The following is an 18,941-nucleotide window of genomic DNA, read 5'->3' as shown; positions in this document are numbered from 1 at the left end:
TTAAAGAAGTATGTTCTTGTTTTAAAGCGTTTCATGGGGTTTGCGACACATTTAAGTAATTTCAGCGCCAGTAAAAAGAAAGATAATCAGATAGTCAAAAATATTATAGAATTACAATTAAAGCACCCAAGAAAAGTAATGCAAAGCGGAAATTGTTTTAAAATGGACAAATTAATGTAGATTCCAAGAGCATACCATCAATGTCCTTAGTTTGTGATCACCTAAACAGCAACAGAACACCTTTTGTCTCTATCATTCTTAACCGACGTATTTCCCTTCCGAATCGAAGCTCGCTCAATCTCACAACATCTGCTATCTTGTCGACGCTATGATGTATCTTAGTAACTAGTCAGATACTAACGATAAAGTATGACCCGAAAATGGGACTAAAACTTGGCAAAGCTTAGTACAAATGTTCCTTGGTTTTAGTCTGGGACTTGCTTGATCAACTCATATGAAACGAGATTTTTTTCAAGCCCTTGACAAAAGTCAGAGATTATGCACTTTTCCGCGCTTATAAAAAACGGGGCAGGTGTATCCTAGTAGGGTAGGACCTAACTTGTCAGAGACTAACGATAAAGTCTGACCCGATCAAGGAACAGAAACTTGGCAGCAGCTTCTAATGCTGCTCACACTACTATGTTATGACGATCGACCGACCCAATCAGCAAATTCTTTACCGCACTCGTGCATTCGCAAACCCGCCCGGAAGCTTCGTCACAACACATCATTAAACTAGGTGTTCTGCGGTATCGAGTTCGTTACCACAACGGGTACATGTCGGACAGGTGGAAGGTCCCCACCACAGTCCCGTGTTATCTATGGTCCCCACCAGTAGTCTGTGGTCCCCACTGATGGAGAGAGTTTGCCGTTACCGTTAGTCAGGTTCTCGACCGAAGCCGATTCACTGCCACTCAGTGCATCCTCTTGCTGGTGGATAAGTCAGGCAACTTCTCCACAGTTTCGAGGAGTTTATGTCCCCATCCCCTCTAGGGATTGAATTCGTCCAAACCGACTTCCATCTCGTATATGCAAATCTGTCCTTAGTCAGGGAATCTGCGTATAAGGGTTGCCGGGTTTATTTCGGCTCGAAACGGGGGCACCGTCGATTATGCGCTTGAGAGGGGTGTCCCCATTCCCCCTCTCTTTGATCTTATTAACCCTCTCCTTACCAGCCATTTTCAGGATTTTCCACAAAAAATTCACATCCAACTTACACAAAAATATATTTTTTTATCACTCAAACACAATAGCAGTAAGTTCTTGCGATAAATAATTTTTTTAGCAAAACATACTCTGCAACACACTGTTCATTTTCTTAAAATTTTATGATGTGGTCAACAGAACAGTGCCCCTCCCTTTTCTGTGATGGGGCTCAGTGGTATGACTCTCGCTTTCGGATCAGAAGGTCCAGGTTTCGAGACCCGCCCTGAGTGGCGCAGAGTTGAGTCCTTGGAAAAGGCTCTTTACTCACATTCTCTCACCGTACTCAGGTGTAAATTGAGTACATAGCCGTTCGTTGTCCTTCATGTTAAGTATTGCTGTTGCCTTGGGACCCCTTGTATAGCGCTTTGAGCACGTCTAGTGGATATTGCGTCAAATAAATGCACTGTTATTATTATTATAAATAATAATTTTATAGATTTTGAGTCAGGAAGAGGTAGATGAACAAAAGGTTTCGTTCTTGATCACCGTAATTTTTTAATATTTCTATTTATTTAAATTTTTAATTTTTTTTTGGTCTTTTTTTTTTCACCTCAACCGTTGACACGACATCACGGTCGACCTTGACACAGACATTTGCGATTGGCAGATGCCAAAAAAAAAAAAAAAATCCCGATAGGGACTGATGTAACCTTGAATTATAGACTAAAAAAAAAAAAAGAAAAAAAAAGAGGTGGTTGTGTGAAAGAGGAGAGTGGGGGGCGGGGGGGGGGGGGGGGGGGTTGTGCGAGTAGTCCCCAGGAGTGCCCGCTTAACCTGCCACGGGAGTACTGTCGATTTGTTTTATAAATAATAATAATAATAATAATAATAATAATAATAATAATAATAATAATAATAATAATGATAATAATAATAATAATAATAATAATAATAATAATAATAATAATAATAATAATAATAATAATAATAATAATAATAATAATAATAATAATAATAATAATAATAATAATAATAATAATATAATGATGATGATAATAAATAATAAATCTTTATTGTCGACAAAATGGAAAATTTTCCGTGGTTTACGTTGCTTTTAAAATTAAATCTGATTGTAAATGTATTGATGTTATGCGTATTGGAAAAATACTCACGACATCTCCATCGGGGTAGAATATACTAACAAACAGAACTGTGTAACCTCGAACGTTTATACTCTGATTGATATAATTTAGTGATAAGTTAATTATAAAAGGCTGTCTAAAAGCAATAACAACGTGTTGAGTGACATCAACTTCATTCTTTCTATTGGTGCTATGTGTTAAAGTAAACTATTCACAAAGACCACCGGCCATATAAAAAACGCTCCAGCCCACAAATCTACCTGGAAACTTGAACATTTATAGTCTGATATAATTTAATGAGAACTAATCACAAAAATGGGTGTCTAAAAACAATAACAAAGAGATGAGTGACGTCAATTTGGTTCCTTCTATACATATCCAAGAATGTTGCTCACTCCATTCGCTCTATCCTCCTTGAATACATATGTATCTATTCTCTCTCATCATTTTCTTGTGCCGATATGCATGGGGTCTTGTGGTATGACACTCGCTTTCGGATCGGAATGTGTTGGGTTCGAGCGTAGCCATCGTTAACTTCTAGCCTGACACTGATCAAAAAATGACGTCAAGATGCCCAGTCTTTGGCCACAAAAGAAAACAAATCGTGAGTTGTATTCAATAGTTCAACCAATGGGACCACTTGTTTCCATGAGCACTACTAACGACAACTCACTAGGCGGTGCAAATACCAAATTTTTGGGTTTCAGTGTCAGGCTATAACTTAACGATGGCTACGGTTCGAGTCCCGATCTGAGCGGCGCATAATTGAGTCCTTGGAAAAGGCTCTTTACACGCATTCTCTCACTTGTTTAGTATAAAATGAGTACCACTACAGCGTCGTCTCTGTGAGCAAGACGAAAAATAGTATAGAAGGACAGTGACTGGGACCAGTGACGGTCGGTGTTAGTGTCGAGCGGAAGTCTCGATGATACCTCAAGTCATCGGCCACCAACACTCAAAACTTCCCGAACTCGATGACCAAGGAAAAGTCGGGAATTCCCGAGAAGTAGCACTTCAACTGAGCTTTGGATGGCTTTTTTGTATTAAAACTTAAAATACATTAAATAAATTCACTTTGTATAATAATAAAACATTGATACCTATAACCATTTTGATCTATTTACGACGTTTGTGTTTTGTTAGCTGTTTAAAATATGATTAACGTCAATACCCAATACCAATGACTAGGTATTTAATGAAAGCACCGATGACTAGAGCGATTCTCGAGACTTTTTTGAGTCTCGAGACTCAAAAAAGCATCGAGACGCAAAAAAGTCTCGAGCTTCGCTGGAATCATCGCCGACGAGAGAGGGGTGAACAATGCAGATAGTACACATTGTTAGTAACGCGTGCGTCGCTCGCGCAGTATAGTCTCGAGACTCGGGACTCGGGACTCAATACGAGACGGAGAAGCATCGACGACCAAGATTCTCGAGACGAGAAAAGCATCGAGAACTAAGTGGAGGTCGGGAAGTTCTCAGTCGTCGATGACCTGACTTCTCAAAACCTAAAGCATCGTTGACCTTTTGGTGACCCGGATGCCCTCCCCTAGTCGGTGTGTAATACCGCACCGTGTGTGGGCAAAAATCCTGTGCGACTGACGCATGGATTGGGTCACACCGACCCAGACAGACGAGCGCCGTCATCGGTACAAAATATAACGTTTGGTCTGTTAGGTCCATATGGAAGAAGAAGTGGCTTCGTAAAGATATAATTTCACCCACACAAATTTATTGCAAGAACTGAGATTATACCCCCGTTCGGAATTATTTTCCTATGGATGAAGACATACATTAGTCTACTTTAATTGCGAGAGAGGACACGAAAATGAGAGCAGCTATTTCTCCTCTACTCCATCTCCGTACAATTCAGATTATTTAATTTTTTAAATGTTATTTTCCCCATGTATTTTTCAAATTGTTTATCTTTGAACACACGGTATCCCTGTTGGCGTCAGGATAAAATATCTTAACAAAATCAAAAATCCATGCCCGATTCCCTTTTTAATTTATTGGAATAATCCTTGGTCTTGACCTTCCAGGGGCACTTCTTCTCTCCGAAGAATTCGATGAATTGAATAGTTCTAGTTTTTGTCCATGGCGCCATCTCGGGTTTTTAGATAAGGCACATAAATAAACTCAAAACAAAATGCATATAAACTTTAATATTACAGATACATCGATTGCGCGGGTTTGAAGCTGCAGGTGTATGTGTGTTTGTGTGCGTGTGTGTATGTGTGTGTGGTTGTTTTTTTTTTTGTTTATTAATCAGCGCGTGTGTGTTTATGTGTGTCTTTTATGGAAAAACCAGCCTATTTAAGTCTGTCACAATGATAGCTTGTGTCACTGGGTCGGTTGGGGGCTGGGGGAATGGAGGGAGGTTATGCAAGGAAAACGGATTTCTTTCCAACAGGGATTGTTGATAAATTTTTTTTACAAATAATATAACGAATAACAACCGAAAAAGTACACATTGTGTTTGGTATCAAACTCATGGTAAACTGGACGCTGGACACGAATCTGGCATTAAGAAATCAAAATTTGTCACTTTCTATGCATTTTTATTTTCATATGCTATAAAATCTTCGGCCTCTGCCGCGGCCTCAAAGCCGACCGAAGGAAATGTGCCCGACACTATGGATTTTTTGGTCTCGAATCGCGCCTCAGTCCTGCTGGAGGCCGGGACTGTAGTGTAGGGCCCCTATAAGGCTTCGATAACGATCATCTCGGGTCGGGCTGATAACAAAGAAAGACGACAATTTTGCATCCACTTTCCAAACATATTTTTAAAAAGTAAAATAATTTATTATTTATAAAAAAGATTTATACTTCGATTTGACGGATTAAAATGACATCCAAATTGCGAAAGCACCTTATATCCGAGACTTCTTCGAAGTTGCGGATCAGGATTTTTTTCACTGGTTTGGAAGAAAAAAAAAAAGGAAAGCGGAGGAAAGGGGGTAATTTTAGTCACTGGATGTAAGACATTAAAGTTTTCTGGTTAGAGTAATTAAAAATTCGTTTTGTATGACATCATTTTTGCCACTCATTTAAATACTTATTGTCGTCTGATTTCGAAGTGTATTGAGCGTGGACAATGGCTGGATGAGTGATCAATTGTAAATCCCAGGCCCTGCATTGTGCAGGTGGGAGTATGTAACATGTTTGCATCTGCCTGCAGGCTTCTTCTTCAGTAATCATCCCACAATGGGTATGAATCACCGATGATAGTTTTTCATCCACTCCCGTCGTTGGCCAGTCTTTCCATTTCCTGCCAGCGCACCCCAGACCTTTTCAGCTCTACCAGAAGGTCTCTCTTCCAGGTTGGCCTCGGCCTTCCCTTTTTCCTCTTTCGGACGGATTCCATTGCCGGGCTGTCCTTGTGATATTGTCCTTTGGTTTCCTCAATGTGTGTCCTTATCATCATTTTCTTTTGTATAATTGCCTTTCAACGGCTCATTGTCCTGCTCTTCTCCACACTTCTTCATTTTTAATGTTGTCAATCCATTTTATCTTCAAGATTTTGCGAAGACATCTCTTGACAAATGTTTGGAGGCGGTGAAAAATGGATTTAGTGGTTTTTCAAGGTTTAGAGCCATACAGGAGGATAGACTTGACATTTGAATAGTATATTTTGAATTTTGTTTCTATTTTAATTTTTGATGCTCTTCAATTGTGGTTGAGTGCATGAAGGCTACTCTGGCTATTTGAATTCGTTTCTTGACATCTTTATCTGTGCCACCGGTTTGGTCTACAAAACTGCCCAGTAATGTGAATTCTTTGACTTCGTCTAGTTCTGAATTGTCAAGGAGTATATGGAGTTTTGTTTTCTGTGTTCAGTCTCATTACTTTTGCTTTTCCAGAATGGATTTGGGGGCCGATTTTCTTTGATTCGATGTTAAGTCTATATGTTTTATCTTGCATTTGGGTGGCCTTTGTGATAATAATGCTGCTTTTTGATATTTCAATTGTTTTAGCGCTTTGAGAATGTATGCCTTGCTTGGAGGGCTGCAGTTTATTGGTAGGTCTTCTGTTGCTTCTTGGATATTTGGTGGGTTTTCAAGGTCATCTCTGTTGAAGTGTTCAACCCATCTTTGTTCTTCACTTGAGAGAAGGGGTTTTCCATGCTTACTTTTGACTGGTCTGTTAGCTTTTTTAAAAATTTCCACTTAACAACTAGTAACTTAGTCCATCTTTAAACATCTCTTAAATTTACTTTTTCAGCTACTTCTTATGCTCTCTCTATGACATCTACGTATTTTTGCTTGTCTTTGATTGTAGCTATTTTCTTTATTGTTTTACATACTTTATTGTAGTTTTATGTAGCATCTACTTCATTGTTCTAGTCTTGTTGTTCAACATAATGCTTTTACATTTTTTTCCTTTCATCGATTTTGCCTGCAGGCAATGACAGACATGTATTGTAAGAATGCTAGCATAAAAAAGGTGTTTCGAGAATCCAAATCAGCGTGTTCAATTTTTTAAAATATGAATATTTCATTCTCTTTTTTTAATACTATGCAATTTGTATTTATTGGAATTTGTATTTATGTACTTTTTTCACATTTGAATAATAACCCAAATTATTGGATTAAAATTTTTTTTTTTTCGTTATTAGAATAGAAAAACATAAACCAGCACAAAATATTTCCCGGTACAATGATGAATGATACGCTCAAAATGTATGGACATATGCTAAAATTTGTAAATGTACGGTACATAATATATTGGAAATAACTGGTTACGCAATCGCGTGGTTTAAAGAAAATCTAACCTTCCTAATTCTTTAATAAACCAAAGAGTGACATTTAAATTAATATTTACTGATTAATTTGTAAACAATACGAATTATGATAATTATTGCCGTTTTCGGTTTGTTTTTTTTTTGTTTTTTTTTTTTTTGTTTTTTTTTTTTGGTTTGATTTTTTAAAAACAAATGGTATAGAATAATAATTGGTGTGCGTATGTATGTATGTATGTATGTATGTATGTATGTATGTGTGTATGTATGTATGTGTGTATGTATGTATGTATGTATGTATGTATGTATGTATGTATGTATGTATGTGTGCGTGTGTGTGTGTGTGTGTGTGAGTGTTCAAGGCATAACTAGAGAAATGATAGTAGCTATTTAACGTGTTACAAAGTTTAACCTTCTTTGGAGAATTAGTAGCCCTCGACTTTGTTATGATCAGCGTTATGATTTTACTGATTACAAACCGTTCTAACCCATTATAAATATGAACTTAATATAATATAGCATTTTTTATTATTTATCCATGCTCAATTCGGTTCATAATCCGTCACTAATTCAAGCTATGTTTTTTGTTGTTGTTGTTTGTTTGTTGTTGTTTTTTTTTTTGTTTGTTTGTTTTGTAGTGTGTACGAGCACCTACCTGTAGGCTAAGACAAGTAGGGTGAAATTTGTGAAGTGTATTTCTCAAGGATTCATCATTGTAAACAACCCAGTCGCTGCCCACACACATCATTTGATTTCATTATGAGGCAAATCATCGTTGAGCCGCCAACATCACTTTATCGGCTACATAAGAGATTCACTTTATAACTTACATTCACACATGAACTCCACCGCAATCGATAAACCAATTCAAATCTGATTAAGGTCAAATTATGTTATCAGCAGCTGTGATTATCCGAAACATTAAGTTTAATAAACTCATCTAGTATGTGGTTGTCGTGGCCGAGTGGTTAAGGCGATGGACTAGAAATCCATTGGGATTTTCCCGCGCAGGTTCGAATCCTGCCGACAACGTTCTTTTTTTTTATTATTAAATTTATTTTTTCGTTTTTCCAAATGAGTGAAATTGGTGATATTCTGTTGTAATGGAAAATTTAAAACCAGCACAAACTATCAATTTCCCATTACAATGACGACATAATAATTTAGACCCATATTTTGTGGTGAGTTATCAATTTTAAAATACGATGGTTTGATTATACGAGTACTATATTTCCTTTACACATTTAATCATCAGAATAAATTTTAATTTTGAGCTTGTCTAAAATTGTAATGGAGACCACTTTGTGTTGGTTTGATAGTGTTTCAATTGGGAATCAAAGTTAGTCCTCGTTGTGTGGCAGGATATGGGAGGTAACAATAATTTGAGCGTTGTAGAGTTTGCAAGGCTGATAACCCGTGTTATGGACTCTTTGTTGTAATGGAAATTCTCTCAAACCAACACAAACTATTGTCCATTACAACATGTTAAATCAAGCCCTTATTGGCGTTCGGTTGCCAGACCTGCTAATATGTGCTCCATGTTCTAAATCAAACTAAGTGGGCAGAAAGTCCTATGACAAAAAAGTACTGTATATAAATAAAATTTTTAATAATAAAAGCACAATAGGATGGCTGAATGGCAAATGAATACACGGTGTTGTGATCTGATTTATTTTTATACTTTCAACAATAAGGATAACTTCAAAAAGGAAAAGTAGACCTTTATATCAGTTAAGGCATTTCAAGAATTCGTATGCAACTCACCATTCAAGAGGGTACACCCGACAACGAATTCATGTTTCTAAGCCAGCGTAAACTACCAATGTACTTGAGAGTTGAGAGGTCCTTGTTCGAGGCTCAAGTAAAAATTTAAAAAAAAACAAAAAAACACACATATAAAATGCCCCCCCCCCCCTTTTTTTTTTTAAAAATAAAAAGCTAACAAAACGAAATCAACAATAAAAATATAGGATGAGAGAATCGAAGATTTTAATCATGGTTAGTTTCCACTTCTTTGTATTCAGAAACAATATACAATTCAAATGTGATCTAAATCATGAGGGGAAAAAATAACACGTGAAAAATCATCACTAAACAGTTAACCTATTGCTACTAATGACGTTAAATATTGTAAAAATACATCATTTTCTGAAAATGTTATGCATTTTATTGTGCTATATAGAACAAAAAGGAAAATGAGAGAAAGCAAATCGTTCACAACAAAGTAAAATCAACTCTTCTTGACTACTGATTTATCCCCAGTCTCTGATTCTCTGTGCATCAGCCCCGAAACTGTTTCATCTCAAATGTTGTAAACATCTTTCGACAAAGTACATCATAATTACGACTGGGAATGACAGCTAATATTTTCTAATGAAAAAGTACCTCTTAAAAGAAATACAAAGTTTTATTTTTTTTAAAGTAAATAATTTGTAAGGTCTTATGAATTAACCAGTAGATTTTTGACCAATCAAAGCATGAAATTTGTGACACACCTTCTCACGTGCTAGGACAAGAATACCTGGTTATGTATAAACAATAATGTGAATGAAATCGGCCTCCCTCTGCTCTTTGTTATTGCTTTTATAGCAAATGAGTAACTAGTAATCACACGATTTTCTCGATCAAATTATTAACGTCTAACACATAGTTTTCTGTGTTAGTTCTAGTGATCAAGCGGTAGAACAGTGCGTATTTTACTTAGACACATACCGTCGGTAATTAAACATGCGTAATTCGCTATGTTTACCAATCGATTACTGCTATTGTTTACATTATGACGACTGTCCGAGGAACGTGGTTATATTCCCTTTCTCGATGTGTCTATTCAACCACCTTAAACAAGAAAATGATTAACAATTTTTGCAGATAATAGTTTTCATAAACAAATTAACAACTAAAAAGGAAAGGAAAATTGGATTTCATTCAAGGAATTGCCAGGCTTTATACTTCTTAAAGAGATTGAAATAATTCATACATAATCCACATCAGTCAAAATCTGAACAAAAAAAAATATACAAGAGAAATATGAAAAAGTTATTTGAGTTAATTAACGGTAAACAGACTTGGAAAAAGAACAATGCATGAAAGAAAGAAAATTCCATTCCGTATTTATTTGCTAAAACGAAACATAAAAAACCTCACTAAAGTGTACTTTTTAGAAATGTTTTAAAACATCCGTTAAAACAAGAAAAAACAAAAATAAAACAAAAACAAAACAAAAAAAACCCCTCAAAAGAAACTAACAAATTGACAACAAATGAAAAAATAGAAGTACACAAGAATGCAAGAGAATCTGTATTAAATATGGTAGTAGGTGTATCTGTACATGAAAAAAAAAGAAGATAAAACTAGATTTATGGGAGGATTTATGACAACTTTGTGTCAGGAGTTTGAAATTGAAAATCATTAATTTGTACATGACAGTGCAATGAATTGCTTCTCTCTATTCCTGTGTCATACACCAGGATAGAGTTACAATTCTGATTAATTCTCCGGTTTTCAAGATTTTTCCATGTCATATAAACTACAAAACAATTCATGAAAAAAAAAGAAAAAAAAAACAAAAACAAAAGAAAAACAAACAAAAACAAAATAACAAACAAATAAACAAACAAACAATCAAACAACATCAGAATAAAACAAACATCCTAAAAAAAAGCTACCTTCTGGATTATCCGATGACCGCCACGCTTTTGAAACCATCATGTATAATTCCGGCAAAAGTGCTCCAATTAAAATAATTTTTTTTTTTACAAATCTTGAAGTCTATTGTTGAAAATAATAGGAACTTTATTTGGTACAAATAACACTTAGTTAACCGTAGACCTATAGAGATTCGTATCAATTGATCACTACCACCCGACGTGTACTTATTAGTACACGTCGATAACAATACATGGAGTAAATACTAGACAGGAGCTTGTGGTGTTTTGTATTTTACATAGGGATTTATCATGTGGAATGAGGTGGTAATGTTATTACTGTTCAATTTACGCTACGCGATGGAACCTGTTACCTAAAGGGATGGATGAAGCTTTGTGTGAATTTTGGCCTTAACAGTGGCTGTTGAGTATCTTTCACTTCCAGCAATACCACAATGACATAATTTATTGGTGTGAAAATAAGCTCTTCTTTCAACACCTTAAAATCAAACATTTTTTATTACAATCTGTCTTTCCACGGTGAAGTTTGAGGTTAGTCATTTTCTGAGGTTAACCCAGGACTTTGAGTGTTACTTTAATGTCTTTTTCGTGATCAGACATGAGTTTGACATGCACTTTTGTGTGGTTTCCTGGAAATAGAATTTTATTTTCTCCCTTAGCAATGACGTCAACAACATCAGCATCTGTTGCGAGTGCAATTCTGATAGGTCCAGATCCGGGCAAAGCGTCCGTGCTTGCCTCTAGACCATACCCAGGCCAATGATTCATATCAATCTCCAGAATGGGAGACCGGTCGCGACTTACTAGAATGTTGTCTCTGGTTTCTCCAGGAAATAATGTGGTTTTCAATGCTTGGTAGCGGCAAATAAACAGAAAAATCCACGATTTTCCGAATGCATTCCTCATTGACTGGTAGTCAGAGCCCGTGTCGTATCCCGCTTGAACTACGTTACATGCTCCTTTTCTGAACCTTGTAAACTTGCCCCAAAGGAGTCTGTTGGAATTCAAAAAAGCTGCATATGCTACATAGATGTTTATTTTGTATGAGTGTACCATGTGATAAAATGCGTGGTTGAATACGCCGCTGCTGTGATGAACGTCCATCAATGGGCGGAATCGCCAGGCATTTTTGATGGATTTTCCATCTTTTCGGGGATCGTCCATGTATCTCAATGCCCTGTCTCCAGATTTCATCACAGCAGCTCCTATGTTCCAAATTGGATTGCCCATCATATAGAAATAAGTCGCAATAGCAGAAATGTCCGAAAATGCTTCATTTATACCACCGGGCATTCCCCTATAAATCAAATCGCTGTTCCTGGTTGTGATTCCATGAGCAAGTTCGTGTGCCGTTATGTCTATGTAAACTAATGGGTAGAAAGTGGTTTTGCCGTCACCAAAAAACATATCTGTACCAGTCCAAAAAGCGTTTTCATAGTTCCGTCCATAATGAACTACTAGACGTGGTTTGTAAGGCAAAGCTCTTTTGTTGAAAATTTCCACAAAAAATTGGCCAGACATTTCGCCGTAGAATAAAGCGTCATTAGCAACGCCCCATGCTCCGTTTACTGCGTCACTGTATCCGACTGTGCAATCAAAGCTTACTGGAGTTTTTTTGTTCATATCCTCGGTGTTCAGATTATCTATTACATTTATAAAAGTTCCCTCCATGGTACAAGTAAATCCACTCTTCTTCACTGGCAGACAATATGGCTCTGTATTGTAAAAGATCTGACCTGTATTGAGATTTCCACCTCTTCCCGCCACAGAGGGGAGACATGGTATTCCCGCTTTCATTCCTGGTCTCTGCGTCCTAAACTTCAGAGAACCATTACTTGTCATTTCTTTTTCCAAGATTTTTAATCTAGCTTGTGTTTCTGGAAGGGAAAAATTTCGAATTTTATCGAAGGAGAACATAATCGAATTTGAACATGCATCTATAAAGTGAACAGGAAATGTAACGTAGTTGTTTCCTTTATAAAAGTACTCAACAATGTAAACAATTTTAGCGATGTGCTTCTTTGAGTCTGCATAGATTACTCTTCGTCCATCTCTTTTGTCAATATTTGGATCTCTTGGGCTCAGTTTCTTTAAACGTATTGCTCTATTTAATAAAAGCTTGACATTCCTGTTACATGCCTCTGGGTTAGGAATGTCCTTATGCAAATTTCTTGCTACTTCTCCGTACAAATGGCCTGTGAAATGTCCTTTAATGTTTAACTCGGCCACAGCCGTTGGACCATAAACTTCGTAACCGGCATAGGTCTGGACTAGTCTTACTCGCTGACTTCCCTTGGCTGTTTGGTGAAAATCTCCATTTTTGAATCGGAACTCGCTTCGTGGTCCCAGTAGCGCTCTTTTAGAAATGGCTTTGAGATCGATATTTGCATTGTGGAGTTTGTGGGCAAGAATAGGAAATCGTTCTGTGGTTATCTCTGTGAGTCGTCCATTTGTTTGGTAAATAACGGTTGAGAAGAAGATGAGGGGCAAGATGATCCACTTTGACATTGTGCCTGAAAGAGAATAATTAAAACACTATTGTTAATGTCAAGTCTGATGCTGCGTCTTTCCACCATAAGTGGCTTATTCTTGATTAATCAGAGACATAGCCTGATAAAATAAGGAAGAAATAAGAGCAAAATAAAAATCCCTACGAATCTTTTAACTTCACATGGAAACGAAGAAAGGTCATTGTCAATTTATAAGGGGAAACGCAACTCTATTGGAGCATATTGTCAATATGGCGTAAAATAGATGAGTGACAATGGTCTAAAAAATACTAAATCCGACGCTGTGTCTTTTGGAAAGGCACTTTATATACATTTATCCGTTCAACTCAGGTGTGAATGAATACCTATATATCATTGACGGAAATTGTAAAAGCGACAGTGCAAAAAGACCCCTAAAAGGCAATTGAGATTAAATGAAAATTTGTTTCCATATAATTCTGTGCTCGATGATAAATATTTAGTATTGGCGGAACGGAACAATGTTGATCCCCAAACCTTATTTTTTATAGAATATATAGATGTATTTAACTAATAGAAACCGAAAAAAAAAAATATTTTTGTCTTTTTTTTTTCCAAAAAGCTTATCATTGGAGTTGGAGTATATTTGTGGCTAAACGTCATAAAACGAACTTTTGTCACATTCCCTGTTGCATTTTAAAGCAAGCATTTTTATACTTAGATTTTATCATTTTCTATCTTGTACTTTTCAAACGGAATCATCACTAATGACAATCGCTGATTGTGTGTCTTTATAATGAGGACAATCCATTTGTAAATGTTTCCAGGATCGTCAAACTTTGAAAAGGAAATGACTGTTGGTGAGATACAACCATAGTGGCCAGTAGTGCGGGGCGGTCCTTGGCAAGCTTAAGGACCACGGTCCTACGGTCCTTGGGAAATGAAGACCGCAAGGACCGGTCTCTAGACCGGTCCGTTCATTCTTGAACCGTTAAAGACCGCTACACGATGAAAACCGTGGCCTACAGGAGTAAAACACACGGAGTAGTCACACTCATTTCAAATTGTAACCTAATTAGAGAAGAGGGGTGATGCCTTCTTTATTTGCTCACCGTACTTCATTGTTACTTCGATAATTTAATAAAATTTGAAATTTATCCCCATTAACGGAGATAATGGCATCGCCCAAGGCGTTGATCGAGTTGTTCGTGGCGTTGATACACACACGCAACTCCTACCCCCCCCCCCCCCACACACACACACACATTAGAGGGCAGCGAGCATTGAAGAGTAAGAGAGAGACGTGAAGTTATAATAAGAGGGGGTGGATGAGGTGATAAGAGGGGTCGATGGTGACTTTTCGCCAGATCTAACAAACTCAGCTACCCATTCATTGCTGAGTAGACAGGGATTCAGAAAAAAATCGACTGCACCCGGGATCGATCTCTGGCCCTTTGCGTATAAAGAGAGTGCTCTATCAACTGAGCTATCGGGGTCCCCAAATATTCTATTGGACCTTTTAAAAATACAGACGTTATAACTGGTTTTTTTTGGACGGAAGAAACTAATGAAACTCATATTACTTGATTAGTTAAAACACCAAACGAAATTTTAATATTATTGTATTATTTTAAATGACAACAATGCGATAGAAAGGAGTGGCGACAAGAGATGGACAAAAGAAAACAAAAAATCAGACTTGCAACTTGCTAGGTTCGACACACACACACACACACACACACACACACACACACATCTTTAGTAGTCACATACATTTCAAACAATAACCCATTAGAGAAGAGGGTCATGCCTTCATCATAGATCATTGTCATTGCGATCATTATGGTGTAGTAAATTTTGAAATTTACCCCGTATAATGGAATCGTCCAAGGCGTGCGCCTCCTGTTCCCCCCATCTCACACACGAAAGGGCGGTTTGCGGAGTGGAGGGAGGTGGTCGTCTGCCTCTATGGTCGTCTGTGTCGTTTAGTGTTTGGCAAAGGGGGGTGGGTGCGATTAATTAAGTGGGATGGGTGGTGATTGGTGGAAGATAGGCAAAGGACCGAGGCAACGAATCGCTGGGGAAGTAGTATGGCGCGAGACCGTTGAGAGGTGATAAGAAGTGAGGACCGCCGGCGGTCTTCCTCTTTGGGACTGGACCACGGTTCACAGCTAAAAGACCGTGGGACCGGTCCTCGGTCCGGTCCTCAGCGCGGCACTAGTGGCCAGTCCGTAATAAATCGTAATTTGCTGACCACCGGTAGTCCAGCCGTACCGTAATAAATTGCAAGGAGTCCATGCTGCAGTGCATCCAGACCGTAACAATAATATGTGCATTTATAGATAAAAATAGGGAAAAATTACGCTGAAATACGGTACGGCCGAACAGAGTAGGCTATAGGAAATCCGCTTTATTACGCTACGGCCAAATACATTCGGATTTTTTTTATAGGTGTCAGCCTTACGACGACCATTACACTTTTTTAGGTAACGGCTGGATAAAGGCTATGGCTTTCTGGTGGAATAAATGAATCATTGTAAAACACATCGAATATGGAATTATTTCATATAAACATTTTGGACATCTATAATTTCTATGATATTTGTTATATCATGCATCTTGTTTCTGTGTTTCTACTTTACTTTCGTTTTTCAAGATTATTTTTCAAAATTTGAACTATATTGGGACATGATATATATTTCCCAAACTGAGTTCATGGACTTGAAGCAAGTTATAGAAACCTGACGCATGTTCTTCGTTTTGAAGCATTGCTTTTTCTATTCAAATAGGCCTAGACGTCTACATATTTTTTTTTTAAAGTGAGCTTTTATATAACGTAATATCCACTTAACGTGCTCAAAGCGCTTTACAAGAGGTCCCTGGCCAACAGCAACACTTAACATTTAGGACGGAACAAGACGCCTGATAGGCGATATTACATTATTTTCGGACAAAGACAACGCTGTTCACGGCCCGGTACTCATTTTACACTTGACTACGGTGAGATTAGGGGGGGGGGGGGGTGTTATAACTGTTCTACTGGTGGGGTACGATTTTACTCAAATCCGACAAGATGTCATAATATTATCAATTTCACTACGATAGGTGGACTTGAAGCAAGTTATAGAAACCTGACGCATGTTCTTCGTTTTGAAGCATTGCTTTTTCTATTCAAATAGGCCTAGACGTCTACATATTTTTTTTTTAAAGTGAGCTTTTATATAACGTAATATCCACTTAACGTGCTCAAAGCGCTTTACAAGAGGTCCCTGGCCAACAGCAACACTTAACATTTAGGACGGAACAAGACGCCTGATAGGCGATATTACATTATTTTCGGACAAAGACAACGCTGTTCACGGCCCGGTACTCATTTTACACTTGACTACGGTGAGATTAGGGGGGGGGGGGGGGGTGTTATAACTGTTCTACTGGTGGGGTACGATTTTACTCAAATCCGACAAGATGTCATAATATTATCAATTTCACCTTGGGCCTCAATGAAATCTGAGTCGTTGTAGCACAGGTCATTGGTATTTGCGGATTTTGTTTCCGTTGGGTTTTACGACCAGATTAAACTACAAAAATTCTTTCTTCATTAGAACTATCTCGGAGTGGAATGGGCTGGATGAACTGGTCATCATGGCACCACACCGAAACGATTTCAAGGCCCGACTGACATGGGCCCACGTCCAATGAGGACGCCGCTGAAATACAACCAGACCATTGGTTTCTTCAGCGCCAACCATACAGATACAGATACAGATACAGAACTATTGTTAGAAACAAAATAACTAATGTCTTCGGTCAACATAAAAAAATATGAAAAACATTTATGGTAACTGTTGTTTTAGTAGCGGGGGTCCCGATAGTTCAGTTGGTAGAGCACTCGCTTCACACGCAAAGGGACCGAGATCGATTTCGGGTGCAGTCGAGATTTTTTTCTGCCCCCTGTCCATCCAGTAGTGATTGCGTAGCTGGGTCTGTTAGATCTGGCGGAAAGTACTTTGCTATAGAAACCGGGAACTTCGGCTCCATGGGCCTCATAGCTCTGAAGGACTACGTTTGTTTTAGCAGTGGGGAGGGTGGCCAAGATGATGAAAGTAACAAATGATGATGATGTTGATGAAGATGATGATGATGATGATGATGATGATGATGATGATGATGATAATGATGACGATGATGATGATATGATGATGATGATAGATATTCATGATAATGATAATGATTATAAGATGAAAAGATGAAAGAGAGTAAGGAGGAGGAGGAGGAGGAGGAGGGGGGAGGAGGAGGAGGAGGAGGAGGAGGAGGAGGAGGAGGAGGAGGAGGAGGAGGAGGAGGAGGAGGAGGAGGATGGCTTTTCTCCCTAACAAAATTAACTTTCTTACCTTACATTACGCCATACAATTTTAAGGTGTAACAATCCAGGAACTTGCTCAACACATAAATGGTATCTTTTGCTTTGTGTGCCAAACTGCACACTCTCGACCATTGGACGATGCAGTGCATCCTAAATGCTAATTTAATGAATTGCAAATGACTACAAAATCGAAGAAGGGTATGGATTTATTGCTGCTCCTCGCAAATTAATATTTCCTCTTGCATATCGCATCTAAATGGCGAGGACATTAAGCGCCTAAAGTCCAAATGAATACACACACACACACACATATACATACATACATACATACATACATACATACATACATACACATATACACAGATGGGAATGGGGTGTGTGTTTGTGTGTGTGGGGGGGGGGGGGGGGGGGGGGAGAGGGAGGGGAACGTGTTTATAATTTTTCTACTGGTGGGGTACGATTTTACTCTAATCTGAGTCGTTTTAGCCCATGTCGCATTGCAGTCACTGCATGCCCGTTTAGTGAAAATGATACGATATCATGTTAGAATGAAGTAAAATCAAACATTGCCTTTTGGGAGTTCATTTTAAGTAAATACAGTGTGGTTTTTATTAATATATTTTTGAGTCTTGTTATAGCTTTGAAGTAACAAATTTTCGTCTTCAATTAAAAACCCTCATCCCGATTTCTAATTAATACATCATCATCATCATCATCATCATCATCATCATCATCATCATCATCATCATCATCATCATCATTAACATCAAAGCATTCTGATACTACTAGTAATAAAACAACAACAACAACAACTATTACTACTACTACTACTACTACTACTACTACTACTACTACTACTACTACTACTACTACTACTACTACTACTACTACTACTACTACTACTACTACTACTACTACTACTACTACTACTACTACTACTACTACTACTACTACTACTACTACTACTACCGCTACTATTACTGCCACCAACGCCTCAGTACGCATCATCTTTAAAAAAAAAAAAAAACAAAAAAAAAAAAAAAACAAACAAAAAACATCAAAACAAATTCACAACATTTGCAATTATATTCGATAAGCAAAGCGGTAACTTCAAGGATTAAATAATAATAATGATAGCGTTGATAATAATAATAATAATAATAATAATAATAATAATAATAATAATAATAATAATGATGATGATGATGATGATGATGATGATGATGATGATGATGATGATGATGATGATGATGATGATGATGATGATAAAATAATAATAATAATAATAATAATAATAATAATAATAATAATATAATAATAATAATAATAATAATAAAATAATAATAATAATAATAATAATAATAATAATAATAATAATAATAATAATAATAATAATAATAATAATAATAATAATAAT

General features: G+C 37.3%; 1 protein-coding gene and 1 non-coding gene across 2 annotated transcripts; one reads left to right on the top strand and one right to left on the bottom strand.

Moving 5' to 3' along the window:
* Positions 1-7,978: 7,978 nt before the first annotated feature.
* On the top strand, positions 7,979-8,060 carry Trnas-aga (transfer RNA serine (anticodon AGA)). The gene has a single exon. It is a non-coding gene; the product is annotated as a tRNA-Ser (tRNA).
* A 935-nt stretch (positions 8,061-8,995) lies between these two features.
* Positions 8,996-17,706, bottom strand: LOC144968840 (elastase-like). The gene is made up of 2 exons (XM_078907580.1): positions 17,553-17,706; positions 8,996-13,206 (listed from the first exon to the last, which is right to left on the bottom strand). Exon 2 carries the CDS (start codon positions 13,199-13,201, stop codon positions 11,243-11,245), a length of 1,959 nt encoding a protein of 652 aa, XP_078763706.1. The 5' UTR covers positions 13,202-13,206; positions 17,553-17,706; the 3' UTR covers positions 8,996-11,242.
* Positions 17,707-18,941: the final 1,235 nt, after the last annotated feature.

The sequence above is a fragment of the Berghia stephanieae genome, chromosome 3 (genome assembly GCF_034508935.2).
Source record: "Berghia stephanieae isolate SIO BIC M18660-M18661 chromosome 3, UCSD_Bste_1.3, whole genome shotgun sequence".
NCBI lineage: Eukaryota > Metazoa > Mollusca > Gastropoda > Nudibranchia > Aeolidiidae > Berghia > Berghia stephanieae.
Note: the sequence above shows the minus strand (reverse complement) of the source record. Positions and strands in the feature narration are given on the sequence as shown.

Bases quoted from the DNA above. Each gene is read 5' to 3' on its own strand.
- LOC144968840 (XM_078907580.1), bottom strand. From the start codon at position 13,201: ATGTCAAAGTGGATCATCTTGCCCCTCATCTTCTTCTCAACCGTTATT.